General features: G+C 40.1%; 1 protein-coding gene and 1 long non-coding RNA gene across 3 annotated transcripts in view; both read left to right on the top strand.

Annotated features, from left to right (window-relative positions):
• The window catches only part of tshz1 (teashirt zinc finger homeobox 1), a 34,635-nt gene extending 20,763 nt beyond the window's left edge, over window positions 1–13,872 (top strand). Inside the window, exon 2 of the mRNA XM_039678602.2 lies at window positions 9,270–13,872. Within this exon, the coding sequence (XP_039534536.2) occupies window positions 9,270–12,649 (3,380 nt within the window). The 3' untranslated portion in view covers window positions 12,650–13,872. The remainder of the gene's footprint in view (window positions 1–9,269) is intronic.
• Window positions 13,873–19,197: 5,325 nt separating this feature from the next.
• The window catches only part of LOC148970908 (uncharacterized), a 70,770-nt gene continuing 63,709 nt past the window's right edge, over window positions 19,198–26,258 (top strand). For both annotated transcript variants that reach the window (XR_016147386.1, XR_016147385.1), the window contains exon 1: window positions 19,198–24,652. This is a non-coding gene — a long non-coding RNA (uncharacterized LOC148970908). The remainder of the gene's footprint in view (window positions 24,653–26,258) is intronic.

The raw sequence follows: 26,258 nt of genomic DNA, 5'->3' as shown, positions 1-26,258 counted from the left end.
TTCCAAGCCACTCAAATATTTGATACATCTTCCTTAAATTCCGTCTGAAACACACGTGTGTATCAGATGCGTGTCGCACGCAAACACTCTATGAACAACGCTAATTACAAGAAGGTAATTATTTGTGGAAGTATTCAGGTGAAGATTGAGGCACCTTCAATTACTCAGCAATCATGAGTGCTGTTTAATTAGCTAACATGCACTCGTTTAGCCTCTACTTGTTTACTCGGCTCACCATAATTTACTGTGTGGAGCTCGCGCAATAACAAGCAGCACAGCTGCTTCAGTCAGACTGGAAACATCTTGGGATGTTTCTTCACTTAGGGGAACTTTTCTGACCCCTAGGATGAATTGAGGGGAAAAGGATATATTAGAGTAGCTTCACTTTGTTTGTTCATCTTGTTTAATTGTTTCTTGTTTTGGCAATTCAAAAATGTAATTTTGTTATTCACTTTATTTAATTGCAATTTTTCAATTTCAACAATGTTCTAACTTCCACAACAATTTTAGTGATAGAATCTGGAAGATATAACTGTGCATGTCTGACATGTCATGTCTTATATCTTGTGAATATGAAGTTTTTTTTTTTTTTTTTAATCTGAGTAGCTTTAAAAATCAAATAGATTGTTATTTGAAAAATTAAATTTTTTGGGTCAATTTCGAATTCTGTTTGTAGACGTGCTAAATTATTTGGTTTGAATGAATGAAATGGTTTGAAAAAAAGTTTCAAACTTTTTATCTTGACAAATATCTTAAAAAATATTTAATTATTTTCATTCAGTTTCCACATTTTGTTCTTTACAACAATGGAACCAAAGCACACACACATGCTTGACAAAGGAAATAAAAAACAGAAAAAATTGACACACCAAGGCTCCAAAAATATAATAATGGATTTGCATACAGGTAACGTTTCAAGCACACAAGGCTCTTCATTAGACTCAGATGAGCCTTGGTGTGCAGAATTTTTTTCATTTTTAAAGTGTGTTGTTTTATTGACAAAAAAAAAGTGAGTTTTTTTTTTTTTTTTTAAATCTCTGGCCTAGCGGAGGTGTTATAGTAGCATTCGTGCTAGTTTATGCTACCTACTTTTTCAGGCAGTTGTAATTTTGTTTTATCTCGGGTTAAGGGTCAAGTGTTAAATAAACGTAAACTTCTCAGTTCTTTTCTGCTTCTGTTTCTACAAGCAGCCCAGCTATTCATGTTATATTTAAGTAGCTGAGTGAACGTTAGCTTTGCACTTGCGCTTCTCCTTTAAAATAAGTGTGACCTCTGAATACTCTTGCAGGGTGTATTACCCAAGTAAAGTAAATTGCTGTTAATAATTCGTTAATTGAGCCCTTTCATTATTCAGCAAGCATTTTGATATCACCGTTCCGCAGTCTTTGGTGATGACAGGACGTGCGCGCCTTGTTGTGGTTTGTGCAGCCATGAGATGTCCATTCACAGGCTTCTCTGAATGAGGACGTAACGGCGGCTAAAGGAGACAGACCCCGTCTCACTCCCCCGGTGCTGCTGTCACCTCTGCTTTGCTCTTCCCTCCCTATTGTTTGAAGCTAATGTAAAACGCACTGTCTATATGACCCATTTTAGCAGCCCATTAGCATAATTTGGCTGTCGCATGGCCACCGAGTTAATGTACTTGCAAATGACAGGGAAAGTGTGTTATACGACCTTAGGGTTTTTAAAAATTAAATGACAAAGTAGGCCGCACTTTGCATAAGTATGGACTTGACATTGGAGCGTGTGTGCGCGTCTGTGTGTGTTAGCGCGTGAGTGGTGATATAGTGTGTCAGTGCAAGGTGAGGTGAAAGCATTTACACAGTAGTATTTTAGTTTGTTCATTTACTTAACAAAACCATTTTTTTTAAAATTGAAAGGGATACAGAAAGCATTAGTAAAATTACATTTTTATCAATTTTAATAGTCCATGATCTTAAAAAACATATTGTTCAATATATTCTGTTTTTAAATATACTTCATGCTCAAGTATTTTAAAATATTGAAATTCCAAGCATTAAATGTATTTTATAGATCTAAATAACTATAAAAAAATATAAATTTAAAAATTATCTATTTAATGTAATCTGAAGTAATGATGCATATATCAGTCAGTTCACAGTTATCTGATTATTTAATGTAATTCTCACAATTTTTAATAGAGCGCTCTGTTGCCCTACTTGTATACCTCCATCCATACTCGTCCAGAAGCATCTAAAGCAAAAAGATGGATTTGGAGCGCAGAATGGAATGCCACACCAGTTCTTCAGGGGCCTAAAGCTATTCCGCCATATGGTGGCCTATTCCACACGGAGGATGGTGGGAGGGGGCTGGGCCAGCCTTTTACAAGAGATGCTTAAAGAGGCAAAGCAGATATTAATTCAGAGAGCCTACTCTAGAGTGTCCGCAGGAGCACAAATCACTGTCAGTGGATACGGAGAGGTGGGCAGGGTCCGTGTAAAACGCCCGTCTGCACTTCAAAGCCTTCTTTTGTTTAGTCTGTAATAAAGTTAGATGTGTCTCGCTGAGAAAAGGGCCAAAAAAGCCCGGAGACAGAGCACAAAGGAAGTCCTCAAAGAGGACGATTGTGTGTAAGATGGTGAAAAATGTGAAGGCTTTTCTCCTCTCGTAGGTTCACATTGGGCTAGAGGGAGAGAGAGGGAGGGTGGGGGTCAGATCTACAAGCCAAAGCCCCCTCAGAAACCTGTCCATCTCCACGGTGCCCTTATTACTTTGAACAGCAGCCATCAATCAACGTGTGTCCACAGAATAGAAACAACGATCATTATTCACAGTTCTGAATAAACGGAATGAAGAAAGTGAATGCAAAAAAGGTTTACAGGCAGGGTCCAAAATGAACAACTGCCAAGCGATAAATGGGAGTAAGAATTGGCATTGAAGATGAATTGAAACAAAGTTGCTTACATGGAACGGCACCATAGTACATGGTTTAAATTGAATTGTAAAAATGATAGTCTGACCTTCACTGAAGAAGTGATGTGAGAGATTCGACTCCCAAATAATGAAAACATCTGTCGTCACTCCTGACCTTTACCTCAGTTAATAATTTACCAATTTACTGTCTTAAGATGCCTAAAATGTTTTACTTTGTTGAATCATTTCTGCATTATGCCACCAAATGAAAATATTAGAAACCTGTATGAGGATGCAAGTTACATAATGACCTGCATAGTTTGTCAGTAATGCGCAATAATTTCTGCAATAATTTAAGAGAAAGCACTGAAACCTTTTGTGGTAAATATATGTAATATGCCGTTTCATCACTGGTAAGAAATGTTTTTATTTATCTCAGTTTTCGCATTTACGAAATGTTCATTTTGGACTCTTTTAACTTGTCTGAGAAACTACAAATCACTACAAAGCATATTGTGTACTGTTTACTGTTTTCCCCTCAGTAGTTGTGATACGTTGTAACACACACTTTGCATTAATTTCTAGAAACAGTGCCGTTTCCATTGCCAGTTCCACAGACAGCCCTGCCAGATTGCAGCAGGCCATAAGTGGACTGGGGCAGACAGCATCATGCTACCGAAGCCTTGTTTTAACTGCCCTGGAAAAGGGGGAGAGGGAAAGAGAGAGAGATTGCTGCATTCTCACTGACATGCAGAGCATTACCATAATTGGCTTTTCTACATGATAGGACAGAGGAAATAATAATGTCATTTTATTTACAGCCTTCAGTGTCCTGCCCCCCTCCTCCTTTTCTCTTTCTCTCTCCATCTCTCTCTCTCTCTCCCTGTCTGCCTTCAGCGTGCTGCGTAGGTCAAAAGACATGGTTTGATCAGCCCTGTCCAAAGGCATCAAAGTTGAGTGGCATGTAATGGAGACCCAGTGACAAACCACATCGGCCAGCCAAATAAGACTTGCCAGTTTTCCCATTAAAATGTCGGGTAAACGGCGCGGCTTTCCTCTGCACACTCCAAAACCACTCTGACCGGCTAAATCAGCCGACTGAGGGAAGGCAGAATTGGACATTAGTAGTGCAAATGACTGTAGTGATTGCCCCCTCTCCTCCTCGATAAAATAAATAAATAAGGAGGAGGAGGCGACGGTGGGCCGCACAGTGACAGTCGAGGAAGGAGAGGCCATCGGCATCTGCGCTCTGTCTGCGAGCGTTCTCGTTCCCCTCTTCAAGTTTGAACACTTAGGCCTGACACTTCTCAAGTGCACCAGCCAGCCCAATCAGACAGACCTGGTTTTGTCATGCGAACTGCTTGGAAGCGGTGGAAAGGATGGGTTTTTGAAGAACAGCAGATGTTTTTGGCCGCCAAAATCACTCTGTTCCAAAATGTTGCAAGCTGCCTCCATAGCCAATGTTTTAGGCAACATAAGTACTTTATAGAGATTGTAAAAGCAGCCATTACAGTAATAAACAGGAAAATGCAAAATGCAAAAGTCATCAAATATAAGACATTTGCTGTAAAGCAGCTCTAAAAAGAATAAAAGCATTTTTTCAGCTCAAATCAGTTCAATAACTGTAAAGTCCATCAATTATGAAAAAAGATCAATTGAACTATAATCAGCTGAACAGGAGTTGATAGTGAGTTCAGTGTCGATTCGATTCAATAACCATGTATGTTGCAAAATTCGTCAAATACGAAGCCAAGTTGACTCAGCTATGAAGCAGCTTTGCAAAAGTTTGATCATCCAGCTCAATTCGGTTCAAAACAGGCTCAGTGTGGGGGTCAGTTCTATTTTAGTGGTTTGCATTGTGCTCTGGGGCGCATCTGGGAAATTTGGGTTCGAATCTAGTCTGTCTCACTTCCTGTTGTAATAAATAGAGGTGTAATGTACATTTTCAGAGTTTCGCTTGTAGAAACCATTCAATCTTGTCTAGAGTCACGGCTTGCTAATTCTCTGCTGTTTGTTGGGAAACTGTACGTGAATCTTAACGCTCGAGTGCTCGTATGTGGGTGGTGTTTCTAAGAGCTGGCACTGGCTGTGTTTGTATGTGTGGTGTCATGGGTGTCTATAGCAAGAAGGTTCACTCTGCGGCTGATCTTTGTTGGCTCAGACGGTGAGCTCTGCTCGTGTGCGTGTGTGTGTATGCCCTGCTCATGTCCCGTTGCTGTGTCACCTGTCTAAAATCAGTGAGATCTCAGCAGCCACAGTGACAGCTCCACTCTGGACACAGATGGCCACGCTCTCCTGCACAACACACATACACACACACACACCTCACATATCGCACACCTCATACATGCACACAAGCACAAGGCCCTGGTGCTCTGGCTGATCGTTTTAGATGTTGGTGGGCACTCATGAACATACACACCTTTGTTTTCGAGTCTCCATTTTGGTGTGTTGTGTTTGAAAGAACACACGCAAGCACATGGGTGGGTGTAAGACCGATCTTAAAACTGTTTGGGATGGGAAGGGTGCACATTCTACATGAATATTAATTAGATGGAATCATTCTTGTCATAGTTTAAATGATTTGCTAAAACATAGCTGGTGTCAACTTACGTTTTTTTTATTATTTTTTTTATTGTATTCAATAGACTGTGTGTGTAATGAATATGTATGTGTGCGTGTAGATGTGTGTGTAAATAGACACGTACATTTATAATTTATATCTAAATAACTGTAAATGAATTGTGTGTGTTTTATATACATGTATGTAAGTGCATGCATGTGTATAAGATTTGAAACCTCATAGAAAACAAAATGGCAAGAGTTTCAAGCCTTGTTTTGTATGGCATCCGTGGAAAGTGCCTTCTTCACTCAGTAAATCAAACTCTTTCTCCTCCGCATCAAAAGCATCTTCTTTTTATAGAAACTATTGATTCGCTTAATTGTGTGTATTCTTAACAACTTATATGTGTCGTTTTCTCCCGACAGTACAATGCAGGCTTATTTTTGACTGACAAACACAACAAGCCCCTCCCCCCCCTCCTCTCCTCTTAATCCCTCTCTTATTGTTCGGCGTGATGTTTAAAAGCAGGCCCCCGATAAGAGATGTCAGCAGTCAAACTTCTGATTGGGTTATTAAGTGTGAGCTGTCGTTGCCGTCGTCTGGCGGGTTCCTTTTTTTTTTGACGCAGATGGCAAAAAATTGCCAAGTCGTGTTTGACGGCTTGATGCAAGGACAGTGACATGCCAACGCGCATGCCTGTCAGATGCCACGCGGTGTCAGGGGCTGAGAAGACGCGCTCGATTTAGTGTCAGGTTCTGCCCATCTCTTTGCGAAAAAAGCCCTCTCGTTCTGGCTTTCTTCTTCGCCCCCCGTCTCACTTTTCTCTCTTTCTCTCTCTCTCTGCCCCTCGATCACTCTCTCTGTAATTACAGCAAAGATGAAAAACTTCTCTCTTTGTTTTAATGTGATAAGCTGTCTTAAATGCTGCAGTGACTTGAGGGAATTATCAGGGCTTCAATCCACTGAACCGTGTTGCGGCGTGAACATTTCTTTTTTAAGCGATATTTGGATAAGTGATTTATTTGACAGTTCGTAATGTTTATTTCACCAAATCCCTTTCGCTTTACGCCGCCTACTTGATTTCTCCGAGGAATTGACGGATTGAAATCCGTCGGAGAGCTTGAGGTGGAATCAGTGATTCCTCTGGATTAGAAGGCGTCGTTTAAGAATATCCCAGTAACGGAACACCACATACACCACGTTCCCAGCTGTTCACGCCCCTACAGCTTCCTCCACACAGCTGTAAATGGCACCTTACAAACATCAGGTACGGAGTCCGTTCTGATTACGTGTGCTCAGCTGCACGCCGTTTGAAGCTGACAGCGCATCTGCTTCAACCACCGAGACGGATCTTGGCATCTCGGACAGACATCTCCTGGTGGCTCGCTGAGATAAAGGAACAACTCTTCAAGCGCTGCCTGTCTCTTTTTCTTCTCTTTACTCCCATCTCCTCTACTGCTCCCCTCTTTTCCTGCCCTGTCTCTTCCCATTGCCTTCACAGTTGTGCGGGCTGTTGTTGTGGCTTTTCTTCTCGTGTTGTGTTCAAAATGGCTGATAGTAAGAATACCACTCACAAAGTGAACAGGAGGCTTTTTTTTTAAGCTGGACATGCTGTGAAGATGCTTGCACGCGCACACACACACACACAAAAGCATGCTCGAAAGAGGTACTTTGATGTGTTTCGATGACGGAGAGCTCATTTTGTTTATCTCCCACCGCAGATCGAAACAGCTGATGAAACAGGAATTTTATCCTACCGCTCCTCATTAAGCACTTGGTCTCATGGACCTTTATTCTCTTTTCATTAAGCGAATTAAATGAGTAGCATTCTCTCTCTCCCTCTCTCGCTCTTTTTGTCTTGCAGCTGTGGGTGCCGACAGTGGGCTATCACTCCGTTTTTTTCTGTCATAGCTCTGTCGGCACACAATAGAGTGAAGGAGCTTTTTGTGGCTGGAACATGAAACCTTACATTTGTGAACATTATTGTTCTGTTCCTTTCCCCTAATGTAATACATCTGACAGTACATCTTATTACCACACATTTAGCTGAGGAAAATAAGCATTTTCTAGTGTGTGGCGTAGGCAACAATTTTCAGTATCCTCTTTTTACCTTTAGAAATAAATGTGCACTTAGCAGTAATATGCAGAGCAAAAATAGCTGTGTTTTCACAAATAACCATGAATGTGTATTTCTGAAACATGCACTCGTGGCTCGATGCTGTTTTCACTAAAAATCAATGCATTAACTGGTTCTTATCAATCCCTTTTGGTCAAAATATCGACAAGAGAGGAAAACATCGATGCCAATGTTTAGAGTCCAGGGTGGCCAATAAAGTACAAATAAACATATAAACATTACATCCAAAATGACACTATTTACTTTTCCTAAAATGATAGTTCACCCAAAAATTACAAATCTTTCATGATTTATTCTACATCATGTTGTTTCTAACATGTGACTTACAAGCAAAAGAAAATATTGTTGTCCAAATAATGAAATCTAATGGGTTCCAAAACAAAGCTGGACCACTTTGACTTTCATTGCTTTTTTTTTTTTTTTTTTCAAAATCAAATTTTGTGTTCTGCAACAAAGTCATAAAGATTTGGAGCAACATAGATACTTTTAAAGAATTTTTGAATAAACTAGGCCTATCTCTTAAATGCACGTTTTCAAGCAATTATTTAGGCATTATTTTTGCTTCATTACCTAGAACATAAATTGGACTCTAATTGTTCTAATTAAACACTTTTAATATTTAACATTTGCAAACAAAAAATCTTGACAAATTTGAAACTAACACAAAAACAAATCCTGCTAATCACCCAAGCAGATTTGGTTATCAGTCAATGCTAGAATATTCCTGAAATGTAATATATTTATCACTAGAAGGAAGGTGCATTAAAGATGGTCATGTATCCTCTTGTCTTTTATTTCACTCTCTCTTTTTCCCCTGTGGCTGCATACACTCTTGACTCCCTGAGAGTTAGTACAGCATGGACCATGACAACATGACATGCCATTTCCACTTGCATTTTAGCATGACTCGCTGCGAGAACTTCCATCGCCTCTGCCAACAGCATTGAGGCAAGCTGCACCCCGCGCTGCATCCCTGGCAATAACTTAGACGCAATCTCACACTCAGAGGAGTCTAGCTTGGCTAGTGCATTAGAGAACTGGATCAATGTCACACACAGTCTGTGCCCTCTAACTACAGGGGAAAGGAGGACAAGAAAGAGCAAGAGAGAGTAGTCTATATGGGGTTAATATTTAAGAATAAAATATTTGTAAACCAGGGTCATTTTGTAGTATTGGTTGTAAATGGATGCGTCTTTTTTACATTTTGAAATAATATATTTTGCTTTCATTACAATATTCGTAATACTATACATTTTTTAAATCCATGATATTACCAGGTTTCTTTTCTGTTTTTTTTTTTCTAGATACATTTTTCTAGATACCTAATTTTTTCTTTAGAGGACTCTCCTCTGCCCTCTTTACCCTTGCTGAGCTGTTACACAGGATAGCTTTGTTAGTCTCAGCAGTGAAGGGGGCTATCTATCATAGTCAAGATATGGATGTTTGCCACTTTATAATTGCAAACCAGCGTCCTCTGCCAGGACTATTGACAAAAAAATCTCTTTAGGATCATCATGTAGGCATACAGACACACGCGCACATGCAATGATACATTTTCCTTCACCCAATTCATTTGAAGAAACAAAAATGTAAAAGTGAATTTACTTGTTCAACAATCCATGTTAAAGATGCACATTTTGTGAGCTTTTGACTCATCATCTCTTCCCCCCACCCCCTCTTGTTTTGTTTTCTCAGCCTATGTGCCGGAAGACGAGCTTAAGGCAGCTAAGATCGATGAGGAGCACCTGCAGGACGACGGGCTCTCCTTAGACGGTCAGGACGCAGAGTACCTGTGCAATGAAGAAGATGATGGGCGTGAACCGCTAAGCTACCAGAATTCTCCCCTCAGTAATGGCACCAACCCAGATGCCGGGTACGCCTCGCCCCTCAGCGACACCAGCGATCACCTGGCTGACTTCAAAAGCACCTCCTCCAAAGAGGGCCAGGATAAAGAGGAGGTTGAAGACTTGGAGACAGATGCCGGACTATCATTGCAGGACAGCCTGGCGCAGATGAAAGCCGTCTATGCAAACCTGATTTCAGATGCTTCCTGGTCGAGTATTACAAAGGACATTATGAAAAGCAAGCAGGTTAGTGCTAGTAGCACTAACAGTACTCCAAGCAGCCACAAGGGGAACAATAGCATTGTGAACAGCCATGCAAGTAATATTACAAGCAGCGGAGCTAGCAGCAGCAGCAATGCTAGTGCTAGCACAAAGACAAATGTGACGCCAAGCAACAATTCTACAAAAGCCACCACATTAAACAATGCCAACAATGGAAACATCAATGGTGCTAACAGTGGGGGTGTTGCATATGACTGGCATCAAGCAGCACTTGCTAAAACCTTACAGCATACACCCTACCACCTCATGCCTGAACCAAGTCTCTTCAGCACAGTGCAGCTGTACCGGCAAAACAATAAGCTGTATGGGCCTGTGTTTACGGGTGCCAGCAAGTTCAGATGCAAGGACTGTAGTGCAGCCTACGACACGCTTGTAGGTCTCACAGTGCACATGAACGAAACAGGCCATTACCGTGATGATAACAAGGACAAAGAGGAGGACAGGGGCAAGAAATGGTCCAAGCCACGGAAGCGATCCTTAATGGAGATGGAGGGCAAAGAAGATGCTCAGAAAGTTCTGAAATGCATGTATTGTGGCCACTCGTTTGAATCCCTACAGGACTTGAGTGTCCACATGATCAAAACTAAACATTACCAGAAAGTGCCTCTCAAAGAACCAATGCCAGCTCTTGCCTCAAAGCTGGTCCACTCCACCAAAAAGAGGGCGTTCCAAGACCTGTTGTCTCCTTGCTCACCTGAGTCAATCTCCAGCACCCCTGGCATTCCATTGGCAGAGACTGCGCCCACCAAAGATCAGAAGATTTCCAACCCATATGTCACAGCTAATAACCGCTATGGCTACCAAAATGGTGCAAGTTATACCTGGCAGTTTGAGGCCCGAAAAGCTCAAATTCTAAAGTGTATGGAGTGCGGGAGTTCCCATGACACCTTGCAACAGTTGACAGCCCATATGATGGTGACCGGACATTTTCTCAAAGTCACAAACTCTGCCTCTAAAAAAGGCAAACAATTGGTGTTTGACCCTGTGGTGGAAGAGAAAATCCAATCCATTCCTCTTCCACCCACAACAACACGTCTACCAGCTCCCACTATCAAGTCTCAACCTGATTCACCAATACACCCATCCACCATGGATGAAAGAAAGGAGCTGGAAGAGGACAAATGGGAGGAACCTGAGGAGAAAAAAATCAAGCAAGAGAAAGAGGATCCTGTTGAGAAGGTGGAAAAAACTGAAAAAAACAGCCATTACAAATATCTAAGAGAAGAGGATCTTGAAGAGTCTCCCAAAGGTGGACTAGATATTCTCAAGTCATTAGAAAATACAGTCTCCAGTGCAATCAGTAAGGCTCAGACCGGTACGCCCACTTGGGGTGGATATCCCAGCATTCATGCCGCTTACCAGCTCCAAGGGTCTTTGAAATCATCTATACCCGCTGTCCAGAGTGTCCAGATTCAACCAACATTCAACGCCAGCAGCTTGAAATCTTTGACCTCTGACTCCAGCACTCTAATCCATTCTCCAAGCAGCCCATCACCACCTCCAAACCATAAAAGCAATGTCCTAGCAATGGAAGAGTTAGTGGAGAAAGTAACAGGAAAAATCCCTTCAAAAAAGGACCGTGATGAAAAATCAATTGAACGTGTTTCCAAACATCTCCCTGCTGAATTGCCCTCTCCGGTCCTCAAAGACCGAAAGGACTTGCCAAGATCAGGTGACATTAGCAAGCCAACAAAGAATGGAATGATAGATAAAGACCTAGACCACGTTCTGGTTCGGGAAGGAGAATACAAGGAGAGCCATGCAGATAATCTTGTAAAGAACGGAACGGATGCCCTCAAAACACAAGTCAGCAATGGTTGCGATAATTTAGGAATCATCACTGACCATTCACCAGAACAGCCTTTAGTCAACCCTCTCAGTGCATTGCAGTCTATCATGAACACTCATTTGGGTAAGGCCTCCAAAACAGTCAGTCCACTCCTGGACCCACTAGCAATGCTGTACAAGATCAGCAACAACATGATGGAAAAGCCCATGTACAATCCAGCTCAGGTCAAGCAAGTCGAGTCCATCAACAGATATTATGACAATAATGATGATCAACCCATGGACTTGACGAAGTCCAAAAGTGGCAATGGGACCACAAACAATTGTTCATCCACTGTTCTCAGCAACAGCAGCATCACAAACAGCACCCGACCCATCTTGTCAACGCTGACTGAATCAGTCTCATCTCCTCTCCGGGAGAATGCTCTAATGGACATCTCTGACATGGTGAAGAACCTCACGGGTCGCCTGACGCCAAAGTCGTCAACCCCTTCCTCTATATCCGAAAAGTCCGATGCAGATGGCTGTGCTTTCGAGGATGGGCTGGAGGACCTTTCACCCATTCAGAAGAGAAAAGGCAGGCAATCAAACTGGAACCCGCAACATCTGTTGATTCTTCAGGCTCAGTTTGCGTCCAGCCTCCGAGAAACCCCTGATGGAAAATACATCATTACAGACCTAGGTCCTCAGGAGCGTGTACATATTTGTAAGTTTACAGGTCTCTCCATGACCACCATCTCCCACTGGTTGGCAAACGTCAAGTACCAACTCAGGCGGACAGGTGGAACCAAGTTTCTGAAGAACATAGACTCGGGCCAGCCACTGTTCCTGTGTAGTGACTGTGCCTCCCAGTTCAGAACTCCCTCCGCATACATTAACCACTTAGAGTCCCACTTGGGCTTTAGCTTGAAAGACCTCTCAAAATTATCAATAGAACTCATAAGAGACCAGCAAGCAGTCACAAAAATGATCACAGACAAGACATTCAGTGCCCTTGGCTTAACGGAGGAGGACTCTAATTCCATATTTCAGTGCAAACTGTGCAATAGGACTTTTGTCAGCAAGCACGCAGTGAAACTGCACCTCAGCAAAACGCACGGAAAGTCACCGGAGGACCATCTGATCTTTGTTACTGAGCTGGAAAAGTTAGAAAAAGCCTAAGGAAAGCAGGCTGGTGGCAGTGAAGTGACTGGATTGAGAATCATTGCACTACATCACTGTACTGCACTGCGCCTGAACTGAGCCTTCAAAATCAGTCCAAATTCTGTCGTGAAACTGCCCGATTGGACCATGATCTATTTTGTTTTTTGTTTTCTTTTCCCCTCGTTTGTCAGTCTCTTGATTTCTATCTCTTGCTTTGTACTGTATTTATCTGATACGTGTCGGTTATGTGCATGTTTTTTTACGTTATTTTCTCTCTGAGTGACTACATATTCAAACAGAATTTACAATTTGTACTCTGTTGAATTGGGAATGAAACAAACATGGTATCCATGGGCATGGTCTAAAACAAAATGGCAAAAGAACTTCTGAATAGAATGAGTTGCGTTGTACACTTACTATACATCAAAAAAGACTGACTTCATTAAAGCACTCTGTGGTGTTGAATGTTATGAGAATATGTATAAAATGAGAAAGAGCTATTTTGTTAATTTAAGCTCCGATTTTCAGATATTGGCTTGACATAAATCAAACTGCAACCCTTTGAAGTGAAAAAAATGAATTGTAGATTTTGTTGAGTCTTCTAAACCTTGAAGGATATTGAAGATTTTGACAGACTGCCTATGATTATAAACTTTGGTTTTTCAAAGGCATTTCTTTGTTTTTAATCTTTTTTTTTTGTTAAGTATCATTTTATACAGTAGCGATTCGAAACGTATGCTTTGGTACCACTATTTCTCTTTCTATGGTTTCGCTTTGGTTTCAACCTGTAAAGACTTAATTGAAATCTTATATACAGCACATATATTTAAATGATCAGCCAAGATGTGTAAATTTCCATCATCATATCTTGCCAATTGCCGCAGCTCAACATTGTTTGTATGGTGTGCATTCTTTTATATTGTCATTTTATATATAGTAAACAAAAAGGAAATAATATGTACAGAGATGTATATGCAGTATATGTGCTGTAGAACCACGATTCATCCTTTAGTTGAACTAAGTTCTCTGATGTGGTAAATATGAATTGACTGAAGGAGTTGCATCGCTGTTGATGCATGGTGTATAAGGGGGAACCAAGCAATGCAAAACATGAAATGCAGTACATTTCAATGTTTTATCATGCCATTGTGAAAAGTCCCATCAACTCCCTTAATTAAAAAAGAAAAAAAATGTTTTTGTCCCTTAATTGTAAAATAAATACTGAAGCATTTCTTGATTAATGTTGTTCTCCATTTGGTCATTCGTGTGTTTTTCTGCTTCCTACAATCGGCAATTAACTTGAAATGAAGTCCACTTTGTGGACTTTTCTTTTTGTTGTTGTTGCTTTCTTCAGAGTTGAAATATTCTGAAGTTCATTGTCCATGTTTGCTTTTGTTGTTCTTTGAATGCAGCACCTTTTCTGTGCTGTATGTAAATGAGAGATGTTTCCAGACACAAAACCTGCCAGTAAACAGGAAACTCTCACTGGAGCCAAAATGGGCAAAGAACTTGTGGATTTAACGCTTTTCCCATAAAGCCTGTATATCTGGCTTCTCAGGACCGATTCTGTAGCATTGATCCAGCTCTTCCTCTCTTTTTTTTTCCCCCCCAGAGGATCTTGGTGCAGTCCCTGTACGTATTCTATGTAAATTACAGCAATCATGACAACTGCGACATTGTGAGTACCTGCAGAGCGGAGTGAAACATCGGCAGATAGACACAGTTTAAGCAGATTTGCATTTTTTTTTCCCGTTCACACAAGCACTCTCCAAGCATTTCATGGGGTTTTCAGACTTAGAAATAAATGCCCAATTTCTAGTGGGAATCAAAGATTTACTCTTTTCAGCTCAATTACTGAGTGATTATACGTGTGGACACAGGGGGCTTGAGGGGAAACGAAACAAGAAGGGGAAAGGACTGAAATATGCAGTGTTTGCACAATAATCTCAATCTCCATTTGAAGCCGCTTTGGGGAGTTGCGGTATCAAACCCCTTGTTAGTTGCCCTATTTGAGAGTATCCTCTCACTCAAATTGGCATGTTTTGATTTCCCAGTAGTCCCATACTGAATATTCTGAGCCTCCATCTGCTAGTTTTGCTTTCCTCAATTACTTTAATTCGTTTTCATTTTTATTCGGAATGCAGCATATCTGTGCAAACTATCAGAAATATTAAGCCATATAAATCCAAGAGTGTTCTATTGTACAAATAGTCAAATTTGTCATCCAGAGGATTATTTTTACACATTAAGGAAGCAGGTTTAGCCATTGAGTATGTTCTGGAGTAGATTTAAAACTATTAATTTATTCAAAACATGGTTTTGGCATGACTTTTTCCACATCTGAAATATCCTCAGTATAATAGTCTGAAAGCATTATTGTTATTGAAATCAAACCTTTTGAGTATGGAGCAGATTTAAGTGTATTATAAATGTTAAGCCCTCCATTTCCTTCCACAGGTCCCTGACGCACATGAAGATAAAGGGGTTGTGCCAGGTCTCAGATTTCACGTTACGAGAAACAAAAGGTTTCACAGCGTACATTCGTGTCTTAAAGCTTCAGTTGAATGAAAGTGCAAACACAAAGGTGAGAAAATGTTGAAGATATAAGGTTTTGATTGCCCTGCAACTTTGTGTGCAAGAAGTGGCAAAAAAAAATTTCACGTTTTACCTGTTTGAATCATGTCTATGAATCATGATAGCAGTGCATTTCTGTTTGTGACAGAATTCATTTAGAATTAAATTCTTGACTCCATAGACAAACGTGATTATTGAAACAAAAATGATTTAATAATCAAACAATTATGTTTTTAGATGCCAAACAGATCTCCACTTTCATTTACACTGTCACCAGCCTAGAATACTACAATGTAGCATATCAAAACAGGATGAAGGAGAGCAGAATTTTGAACATCTTTGCACACGTCAAACATCAGTGTCATCACTGATGCAACTCATCACTGAATTCATCAGCTTAACCTTGTCTCATGTTTTGTTATTTCACTTCAAACAAACAGGAAATAAATAATCTCAGTCTGTTTCTTTCTCACAGACAAGACGGTGAAGCATAAATATGATGCCACACAAAAGAATTCATCGATCGTGGGACTATGATGAATTTTAACTGGTTACAATTTTTCGTTTTCAAAAGGCAAAGTGGCGAGACATCAAGGTAATTTAAACGTTCCCTATCAAAATTGCACACTTTTTCCTGAAAGGAATAAGATTGAAAATAATGAAATCTGGAAAATGACACATTGTGGTCTGTGAATGACAGTATTTTTGAATATATAATGGAAAAAGAAAACTTTCAACAAAGCCAACATTCATCCTAATGGACAGTTTGTTTGGCCAAAAACATTCATTGGTATCTTAATAAAAAAAAAAAAAAAGATAAAATAAGGCATCATTCACTCACCATGTCATTTCAAATCCCATTCCAAGTCTCTCTAGAACAAAAAAGGAGATGTTTAGCAGAATGTTCCCACTGGTGCTTTTTGTAATTTTTGGTCACTGTCACCATTCATTTTAAAACCCTTTCTGCTAAGGGCTGGGTATGGACACAAATTTCACAATTCGATTCGATTTCGATTCACAAGCTTGCAATTCAATCCGATTTCGATTCCGATTCGATTCAATTCAATATTGATTATTTTGGATATCATTACAATAAATGGCAAATTTTCTCAAGGAAATATGTGAGAAAATCCTAATATGAAGGTAATAATTAACTGTTTTGTAGCTATACAAACACTTAAATTATACTTTTATTTATTTTATAATAAGAAGATTATATGAAATATAAACATTTAAATGGTGACTGTCATAAAAACTTGCCAGATTTATTCAAATATATGCATTAAATATTGAAGAACTTTAAGATTATAATGCATATGTAATATGGTGTAAATATTTAGCAAAATGCTCCTCTCTAGAGTTATTTTTTCTAGCTGACTAACGAGTTTATGTGGGTTTTCTGAGGTAAATATGACAACATGACATTGATTACAAGCTGTTTAACTGATGTCTTCCCACGGTTGAAACGCTGATTGAGCGAATCAATGTGACATGATACGGATTTCGATAAGTTCTACTCTATCTTTTAACACACATTCAGATGCTCATTCATGTTTATTTCGCACTGTAACTGGTATTTTTAAGCCGGAAGAGGGATCAGTGCTGCTGCTTCTCTTGATCTGCGCCAGAGCGATCTCACGCCATAGTGCCAAAACGTTATTTATCTTTTCTAAAGAATTTCTAAAGAAAATGGACGTAATTTGATATTTGAGACTTTGTTTCATATCAATAGTAACAAAGGACAAAGATTATTGCGATTTTTGGATGCGATACAATGTTCCATTCATTCAAATGAAACAGGATGAATAATTGATTCTTGAGATTTAAGAATCGATATTGGTTCGTAAAAATGAGAATCAATTAATATCGAGAAATCGATATTTATTAGCCAGCCCTACTTTCTGCTGAACGGCTTCTTTTGTCTTCTACGGACGAAACTTGAAACATACGACATGAGGGCGAATAAATGACGACATAATTTTCATTATTGTGTTCACCTTCACCCCAAAGCCTGGCTTCCTTGAGTCAAATACACAACTTTAAAAACACATGCAGTTCGAAATGCACCAACAGTGGCACCTTAAAGTGTTCATCCATCAATTTTAAATGTTTTAAGCCTTTAAAAACTCATTTGACACCCTTTGCGCTGAATATTTCCAGACTGAATTTGTTATTCTTAAGCTGTCCGCAATGAGGCCTGTGTTCCTGTCAAACGACAGCTGTCAAACTACAAGGCAGAATGTGTAAAATTGAATCACAGTTGAACACTGTAGAAAACAAAGGGCTGTCAGATAAATGCACACGGCAGAATAAATTGTGAGCCCGTTTGATTGGCAGCTCTAGGACAAAACGTACATTTCCGAGAATAAATATGGCTGGAAAACTTTGAGTCCCATCAGGTGATGGACTGCGGGATCATTGCATTAAGACTTATTTGATGCTTCCTTCCCAATGGATGTGTGAAGTGCTGGGGAGACGGCATCACAAATGGTTGTGTTCCTGTCAAAAGTGAGCCGTGTTTGGAGATGGAACGTCCTGCTTATTCATCTGCGTGTGGATAGCGGCCTGAAGAATGGAGATGTGACAAAATCGCTTCTTTATAGAATAATGACGGCTGACATGGGGCCTAATGGATGCAGTGTTTTTAATCTCTGTGAAGGCTCAGCCCGGTGATGGACTCGGCTGCCAGGCCTACAGGTGTGCTGTGACAGCCTGTCTATTCTACTGCTCATCACTCACGCAGAGCAAAGACGACCAGCTACATTTCAGCCCAATCCGCTCAGTCTCTGCATGGCATTCGAATGCAAAGCGCTGGGGAGTGGCACCGTAATCTAAGCCGAAATCCACCCACAAGTTCTCTGGCTTCTTTACGTAGAGGTTGAGAGAGTCAAGTCCAATGTTGCGCAGGATACGTCAACTTGGGTATGATGGGAAGAAGAATAAGTTTAGCTTATTCAGACACACACTTTCTACACATGCAAACTGATAAAACACTGGATATACATGAGAAAAGACATTTAGATAAAAAAATAATAATAATAATTAAAGCTGCAATTACACTGTCTAGATGCCCAATTCCTATTTGTTGATTCAGATTATTAGTATTTTTTACCAGCTTGCATCTTTTAAAAGTGACCCCTATCCAATATCTGCATTTACGGTATATAGCAAAACAAACAAAGGTAGACGTACTGACCCGAAAAGCTTAGGCCGAAAAAGAAGTAAAAACTGCACTATTTGCAATGGACGCCAAACAGCACCGTCTTTAAGGTTTTAATTAGTTTTAATTAGTCTTATTTATTTTGATTATTTTAATTTCTTCTATGTAAAGCACTTTGAATTACCAAATATGAAAAAAGTTTTAAAAAGTCATGTGTTGGTGTCCACCTGAGTTGACGTCATTTGCCATCTCTTTTTCAATGACGTAAAACGATTAACAGATATAAATGCATGTAACTGATTCATATCAGATTTATTTCCTCATATGAATGAGGCCTGAAACAGATCTGAGAAAATCGAATCCATGTGCTTTTTTCCTGCGTACACGTTTGTCGTTCATATCCAGAGGTGTAAAGAGTACCTGAAAACCATACTTGAGTAAAAGTACTGTTACCTTAGAGCAAAAATGACTCCTCTACAAGTTTACAAGTCACCAATTCCAGTACGACTTGAGTAAAAGTCTTAATTCTAACAGTACTTAAGTAATTTTCTTTGGAGCCACTCTGAAATGACTTAACTTACTTTTAAATTGGATTTATCATAGTGATTATAGGGCGTTACACACTGCTTTTAACCCTGTGTAAAGGAACATTTCACACTTGTATTTTAGAAGCGGGGATAGCACTGCTTTTTACCTGGGATTATGTTGGCTCCACTTTTACAGTGTTAACCCTGTATTGCGGTCCCAAATTTGTATAGGATGAAATGATGCTGTGTTTGAATATTTAAAGCTAGACGTTTCGCTTTGGACAACCAATTGCTTACCCGTATTCATGTGCTTTGGACAGTCATAGAAACACAGCACATTGTATATAAACAGTAAATTCAGCGTTTGAAAGGAAAAATGTCAAATGCTGACAGAAAACACAATTTGAGTGAAGAAGAGAGAGTTTCATTCTTACATTTATAGTCTGAAGTATCCAAGCCTTCATGAAGAATGTTTTCTTTCTGTTGTAGAGTTTATATTTAAAAGTTTAGAAATTCTTACAATTTATTACCTACTATTATGTCTATATGCAGCTGTTTTTTGCTATTCACTCGACAGTGAATGATTGAATTTTGAGTCTTTGCTAGACTGCTTTGTGAGACACCAGCTTCTGCAAATGTTGCGGTGGGATTTGTATGCAATTTCAGATTAAATTGATGTAGGGAAAAGTCAGCGAGTGAGTAAGATAAAGAAGGCAGGGAACGAGAAAGATCTGTGTGAATTAATGAGCACAAATATGCTTCCATGCCATTATCCGTTGGTGAAAAATGTGTAGTCTTACTCCCTGACGGTCCGAGCAGCTGAGGAAAAAGTAACCGACTTTGTTGTTGCATTTCTGTGATTGTTTTTTGAGATTCAGCTGAGTTTCCTCTCAAAGGCTTTAGACTGGCTGAACGCATTTGTTTATCTTTGCATTGTACAGGTACAGAAAGTGTAAAGTGTTTTTTTCCCCTTTACTTTACCACACAGTATTCATCAACAAAAAATGAAAGACAAATGACAGGGTATTACTATTTCTGAAATGACTTGTAATGTTTGCACCTTTGATTTAGTCAAATTAACTGTACACAAATTATATCAACTACGTGTTCAATGTGTGAAGGTGCTATTTTCCAACTGCACAAAATCAGCTTATAGACAGGAGAAAAGGCTGCTGAAAATTCAGCTTTACCGTCACAGGATAAAATTCTATTTTAAAATATATTAAAAATAGAAAAATGTTTAAATTGTAATGCTATTTTATTTTACAGTATTTTTTTTTTTTACTGTATTTTGCTTACCGACCCCAAACTTTTAAATGGTAGTGTAGTCTATTTGTCTCTCTCCAAACAGCTATTTTGAATGAACTCAATTTGGTTTACAGCATTAAAGCAACACTCACTAAGTACGAATTTTTACCTTAAAATAATGTTTTCAAAATCGTTTCATTAAGTTATGACATGGTGAAATGCACTTATATCCCCGCTTTGGGGTCCTGAAAATTGCCAGATCGGGTCGGGTTTCTGTAGTGTGAATGAGACCTAAGAAAACTACAAATTTGACTTGCTTTTCGGCAAGCATTACAATTGCGTTAGGTCGAACGTACTCAACAGTTTCATAACTACATTTTCATAAAATCATGTATACCTTGTCTGTGGCCATTGTTGATTCCAAAGATAAACTGGATAAACAGAGAGCATGTGGGTGTGCGTGGGACAGTAGGATGCGGTAAGTTAAATTATTTGATACTCTGTAGTGTCACGTAGAGACGAGACCAGACAATAAGTGTGTGAAGAGGAGTTGAATGTATAGGGAGGTGAATTGATGAGGTGATGGTGATTCAAAGTCAGGGGACTGTGAATGAGTGGGAGGAGTGAGTGAAGCTGGTGAAATCCTGACAGTACCCCCCTCCTCCAAGAAGCCTGAGACGAGGGACGAAGACAGCGACGAGGTCTACCATGACGGTGACCCTTGGGAGCGGGGCAATCAGGATGGTCGACGTGAAACTGAGTGAGGAGTTCTGGATTCAGGATTTCATCGCGAGGAACCTACGACCGTTCCTCTGTACCATAATCCCCCCAGTCAATCAGATTTTCCAGCTGAGGACCTTGTTACCGTGAGTCCATGATGGTGCGGACATGGTAGATGGGCTCTTGCTCGACTGGAACCGGAGGAGGAGGTATGTCCTCTGGGACGGTTTCTGTGGGAGAAGAAGTGACAGGTTCAATGAAGGGCTTTAACAGTGACACATGAAAAGATGGTGAACAGTGATCTGCTCGTCGATGTCCCAGAGGATGGGGCTGATAATCATGGCTGGAGGGAGGATACGTTCTGGTAGTGAATCTCTCTGAAGACGAGAGAGAGCATCTGCTTTGCAATTCTTGCTTCCAGGTCGGTATGACACAGTAAAATCAAAGTGGGTAAAGAAGAGAGCCCATCGAGCCTGATGGGGATTCAGCCTTTTCGCCTCTCTGAGGTATTCCATTTATTGCGATGATTGGTTATAACTTTAAACTGGGGATTAGCTCCCTCCAGCCAATGCCTCCATTCCTCTAATCCAAGCTTGATGGCAAGCAACACTCGATTCCCAATATCATAGTTCCGCTCTGCCGGGGACAGCTTCTTAGAGTAGAAGACACATGGATGAAGTTTGGGAGGATCACCCTGCCGCTGTTATAGAACTGCTCCAACTCTTGTAGAGAATGCGTCCACCTCAACAACAAACGGTATATCTAGGTAAGGAAGAACCAGAATGGGAGCAGTCAGGAAGTCTTCTTTAAGTTGTTGAAAGGCTAAGATGGCTTCAGGAGATAAGAACAGAGACAGGCTGGCCCTTTAGAGACGAGGTCAAAGGAGAAATGATATGACTGTGGTTATTGATGAACCTTTTAATTGGCGAATCCGAGAAACCGTTGAAGATCCTTCACAGTTGAGGGCAGAGGCCAGTTCCGGATAGTTTCCACCTTCCTCTGGTCCATCTGCACTCCATGTTGGTCTATGATGTAGCCCAGAAATTGCACAGTGGTGGTGTGAAACTCACATTCCTCCAGTTTCAGGTACAGTTTATGAGCTCTCAGTTTCTCCAAAACTAGAGTGACATGGCGCTGATGCTCAGCAAGAGATGAGAAGTAGATGAGAACGTCGTTGATATAGATAACCACAAATCTGTTGAGATACTCTTGGAAGACCTTGTTCATGTAACCCTGGAAGACAGCTGGGGCATTGGACAGTCCAAAGGGCATGCCTTGATACTCATAGTGACCTGAGGGCATGACAAAGGCCGTCTTTCCAAGATGTACGCACTGGGTAAATCGAACTAAGAAAAGATGCGGGCTCCACGCAGCCGCTCCAATGCTGCTGGGACCAGAGGAAGGGGATAACTAAACTTCACAGTTTGAGAGTTGAGATGACAATAATCAATGCACGGCCTCAAGCCTCCATCCTTTTAAGCCACGAAAAAGAAGCTGGCAGTGGCAGGGGATGTAGATGGTTGAATGAACTCCTGTTGAAGAGCCTCCTCCACATACTCGTCCATGGCCTTCTGCTCCGGGATGGACAGAGGATAGATGCGGCCTTTAGATAGGTAGCAGGTCGATAGTGCAGTCCCATGGTTGGTGAGGTGGTAGTTTGGTTGCCAACTGCTTGCTAAACACCTCCTGGAATACCCTATTCTTAGCAGGAATCTCCACCTGGTGATGGACCTCCGGACTCTCAATGGGCGTGGAACACATGGGAAACTCTGACTTTCCCACTGAAGATGAAGAGGGGGCTTTCTGCACCTTCTCAACTAAAGCTAGACAGGAATGCGAGCAGTCTTCTCCCCAGCGAAGGACCTGCCAAGATTTCCAGTCGATGAAGGGTTGATGTTGGACCATCCAAAGGCTTTCCAGAATGAGCACAGCAGTGGACTCCTCCAGCATCATGAAGGAGATCTCGCCGGTGATGGTGATTAAAACTCAGGGGATGAGTGGATGAGTGGGAGGAGTGAGTGAACGAGTGGGAGGAGTGAAATCCTGACAAGTGTTGTCTTTGGATTAAACTGTGTGGACGTCCTCAGTCAGCTAAACCCCGCAAAGATCAACAAGCACATCTTTTTTTACTTCTAACATTACTGTGAGTGTGAAGTTATACTAGTTAGACCGTTTTATAAAGTTTTTGGTTATGATTTCAGTTCTCATACCGGTTGTTGATACGCTAGCACACGCTGCTAATAAATACAACGTCATACTCCTGTAACGTTAGCCCGTTTGCTTTGTAAAAACGATTCTAGAAGTGAATAGAGACCTACCCAGCTTTGCATGAACAGTGTTGCTCCCTGACATTGTTAGTCCCAGCCTCCGTCTCGATTAGTACGTTACCGATTGTGAGCGGTAACGTTATGCTTTTGCATGCCTTTTTGTTTCTTGCGTTTGTATGTCTTGAATATAGCTTCGAACGCATATTGCAGACCCTTTTGCCTACTTCTATCGGACACTTTATTTGCTGCTACATAAAAGTTTGATAACATTTCAGCAGGAAGAGCTGTCACAGAATAAGCCATGCAGAGCGCAGATGAAGTTTGACGGATGTAGCAACAGTAACTAAGGGGGGCGGGGCTAAGCCAAATGTGAATTAAGACGAATTTACAACTTTCAGTAATTATAGTGTACGTATGAAGTACTTGCATGTAAGTATAAGGGAACAATATGTAAAGTTTGGGGAATAAAGGGGCAACAACCAGGAGAATTAAAAAATATATATTTATACTGTAAGTATTATATAACTAAGAGGAATTTATTCTATTAGTATGATCTTTTATTATCGATATCATTTATGGGGTGCAATTTGGCATACACTGTGTACATTTTTGTAATAATTGTGTACCAATACATACTGTAGGCTTTTTTTAAAATTAGCCAAATTGCAGATTTAAGTTTGGGCTGTTTCAAGGCAAGGCAAATATAATGCATTTTTTTATACTGGGAAATATACTATTGTTCAATGTAGTTACAGGGTAAGTGCTTGTTAACCCTTTTGTTCCATGTAGTTACAGGGTAAGTACAACAAAAATACATACACACAATCTAATATCACTTATTCAGAAACCTTTATTTGAAAAACAACTTATTACAGTTGGTCTGAAGCGATAGTCTATAGTTTGAAAAGTTTAAAATATTGTAATTTTTTCTGACAAATACCTATCCTTTCACCTCAGAAGAAATGGATCCATCCATTGGGGTCGAATGGATTACTACAGTTATTGCATAATGTGCTGATTGAGGATTTTTCTCAAAACCTTCATTTGTGTTATTGTTATTCTAAAGTGTTACCAAAAAGTCCTGTATTCAGTCCAGTCTTCTTTTTTTTTGGACAAAATCCAGAAAAGTTTACCCGTGCCATGCCTTAAAAGATGTCCAGTGTGTTTGTCCCTCAGTGTGTTTGCAAGTCAGACACTCAAAAATGTGTTCCACACCATCCACCTTCCCACCTTTACAAACAACGCGAGCATGTCCACCCCATCGCCAGCTTAACCTGACACGCGTCTGTGCAGTGTGTTTTTCCCCCGCCTGCTTTTTCTGGTTTGGTTTTGTTTTGTTTTAATCAGATGGAGGGTCTCTACTGACGATGTCACGTCTGGGCTCACACACATGCACGCTCAGAAGGACAGTGGGCTGTCCGGTGTAGCATCATTAGCTCAGCGGAGACGTGGCGGCTCTGACACATGTCGAGCGGCGTGCAGCCAACCCACGGACGAGCACGAGTCGCTCCTGCATAATTTGAAGGTAACACCGCATTTCTGTGCAGGCATGCTGTCAGTGGTCCACGGAGAACAGGGGACACTGGGGTGGGGGGGAGGCAAGGAGAGACAGAGAGGGGAAGAAATGTATCCAGAGAGCTGTAGTGGTCTTCCTTATTTCTGCTTCTCCTTCAGGAAAAAAAAAAAAAAAAAAAACCCTGTGCACTTCTTCTAACACGGCTTGAACATAGTTCACCATCTGACAAGTCAGAGTTTCGAATGTCAACCACATCTGATTCTTTTTTTTTTCTTCACTTATTTTTTTATAAACTGACATTGTTTTCAAATATGCTCTCTAAATGAGAAATGCTGAAATTGGGGTTAATGGAACCATGAAAGCCTGTAATGCCATGTTACTAAAAAGCTAACCATTAGCATTCCTAATCATCTTTACAGCACTTGCTCGGTAAGCGATTTGAAGTCATCCATCCTTGCTCAGTTCTGCTGCCAGGTTGTAGTCACCTGAGCTAAAAAGTGACATCATAACAGTGGTGATTGACTGATGCCACCACAAAAAAATACCACAGTTTCCAAGTGCTTCTCTAGCAGCTAACATTGAAGGCTGTCCAAAAAACAAGCAAACATCTATTTCAGACTGTTATGAGCTCTCTAATATATATATAGACACTGGTAAAACATTTACGATGTGAGGTATGGTATTTTTCAAAGAAGGGCCGGAAGAGAGTTCTCAGGGTTCTGTGGAAAGTTTGTAGTTACTTGGGCTATTTTTCTTTAGATCAGTTGCTGAATTCGGATCTGCATAAATGAGTGATTTACTGACTCTCACTTTTTTTTTTTTTTTTTGAATGACTCAATGTTTTGAATAAATGGAATGAATATCTGATGACTCATTCATAGAAAATGTCACTTGGTGCCACCTACTGGTGTAAAATGCAGAATGAGTCAAAAAATCCTCCACCATTATATCAACGCTGTTGGACCAAACATCAGCACTTTTAGAACAGCAAACGTTTATACTACATTTAGTGTATATTTTAATTAAAAGTAGATTTAATACAGAAGTTGTGATAGTCTTTTCTTTTTTTTATTGTGATGCATATCCAATGACACAGCTTCTCAAACAAGAACAAATTTAGGGAGGGACTTGATTTTGTTCACCGATAATTGATTAAATCATTGTGGTTTGCTATTGCTGTGAGTGACAGGTTGTACAACATTTTTCATCAGAATACATGGGAAATTTTGAATGGCCATCAATGGGGAAATATTTTTTTGCTGACAAGCGCTAATATCTAATAACTAATATCTAATTACTAGAATTATACTTCTAAGTGCACTGATTTTTATACTTGGGACTAACTTGGTCCAATTTTTGGACAGTAGTTCACTTATTTGTATTTTCTTACTTTTACTAATACATTTTTTTAAAGTAAGTATACTCTCAGTAAACTACTTGTTTTATACTGCAAGTATACTTTTTTTTAAGTGAACAACATCATACTTACAGTTGTGTGTGTGTGTGTATATATATATATATATAATTTTTCACTTTAAGTACTGCTATGTTCCTATGTGTAAAACAATTTGAAAAAAGTATTTAATAGGCTACTCAATCAAAAGTATAAACACAA

Source organism: Pimephales promelas, chromosome 18 (assembly GCF_988280905.1).
Source record: "Pimephales promelas chromosome 18, fPimPro1.hap1.1, whole genome shotgun sequence".
NCBI lineage: Eukaryota > Metazoa > Chordata > Actinopteri > Cypriniformes > Leuciscidae > Pimephales > Pimephales promelas.
The sequence above is the reverse complement of the archived record's forward strand: the minus strand, read 5'-3'. Positions and strand labels throughout refer to the sequence as shown.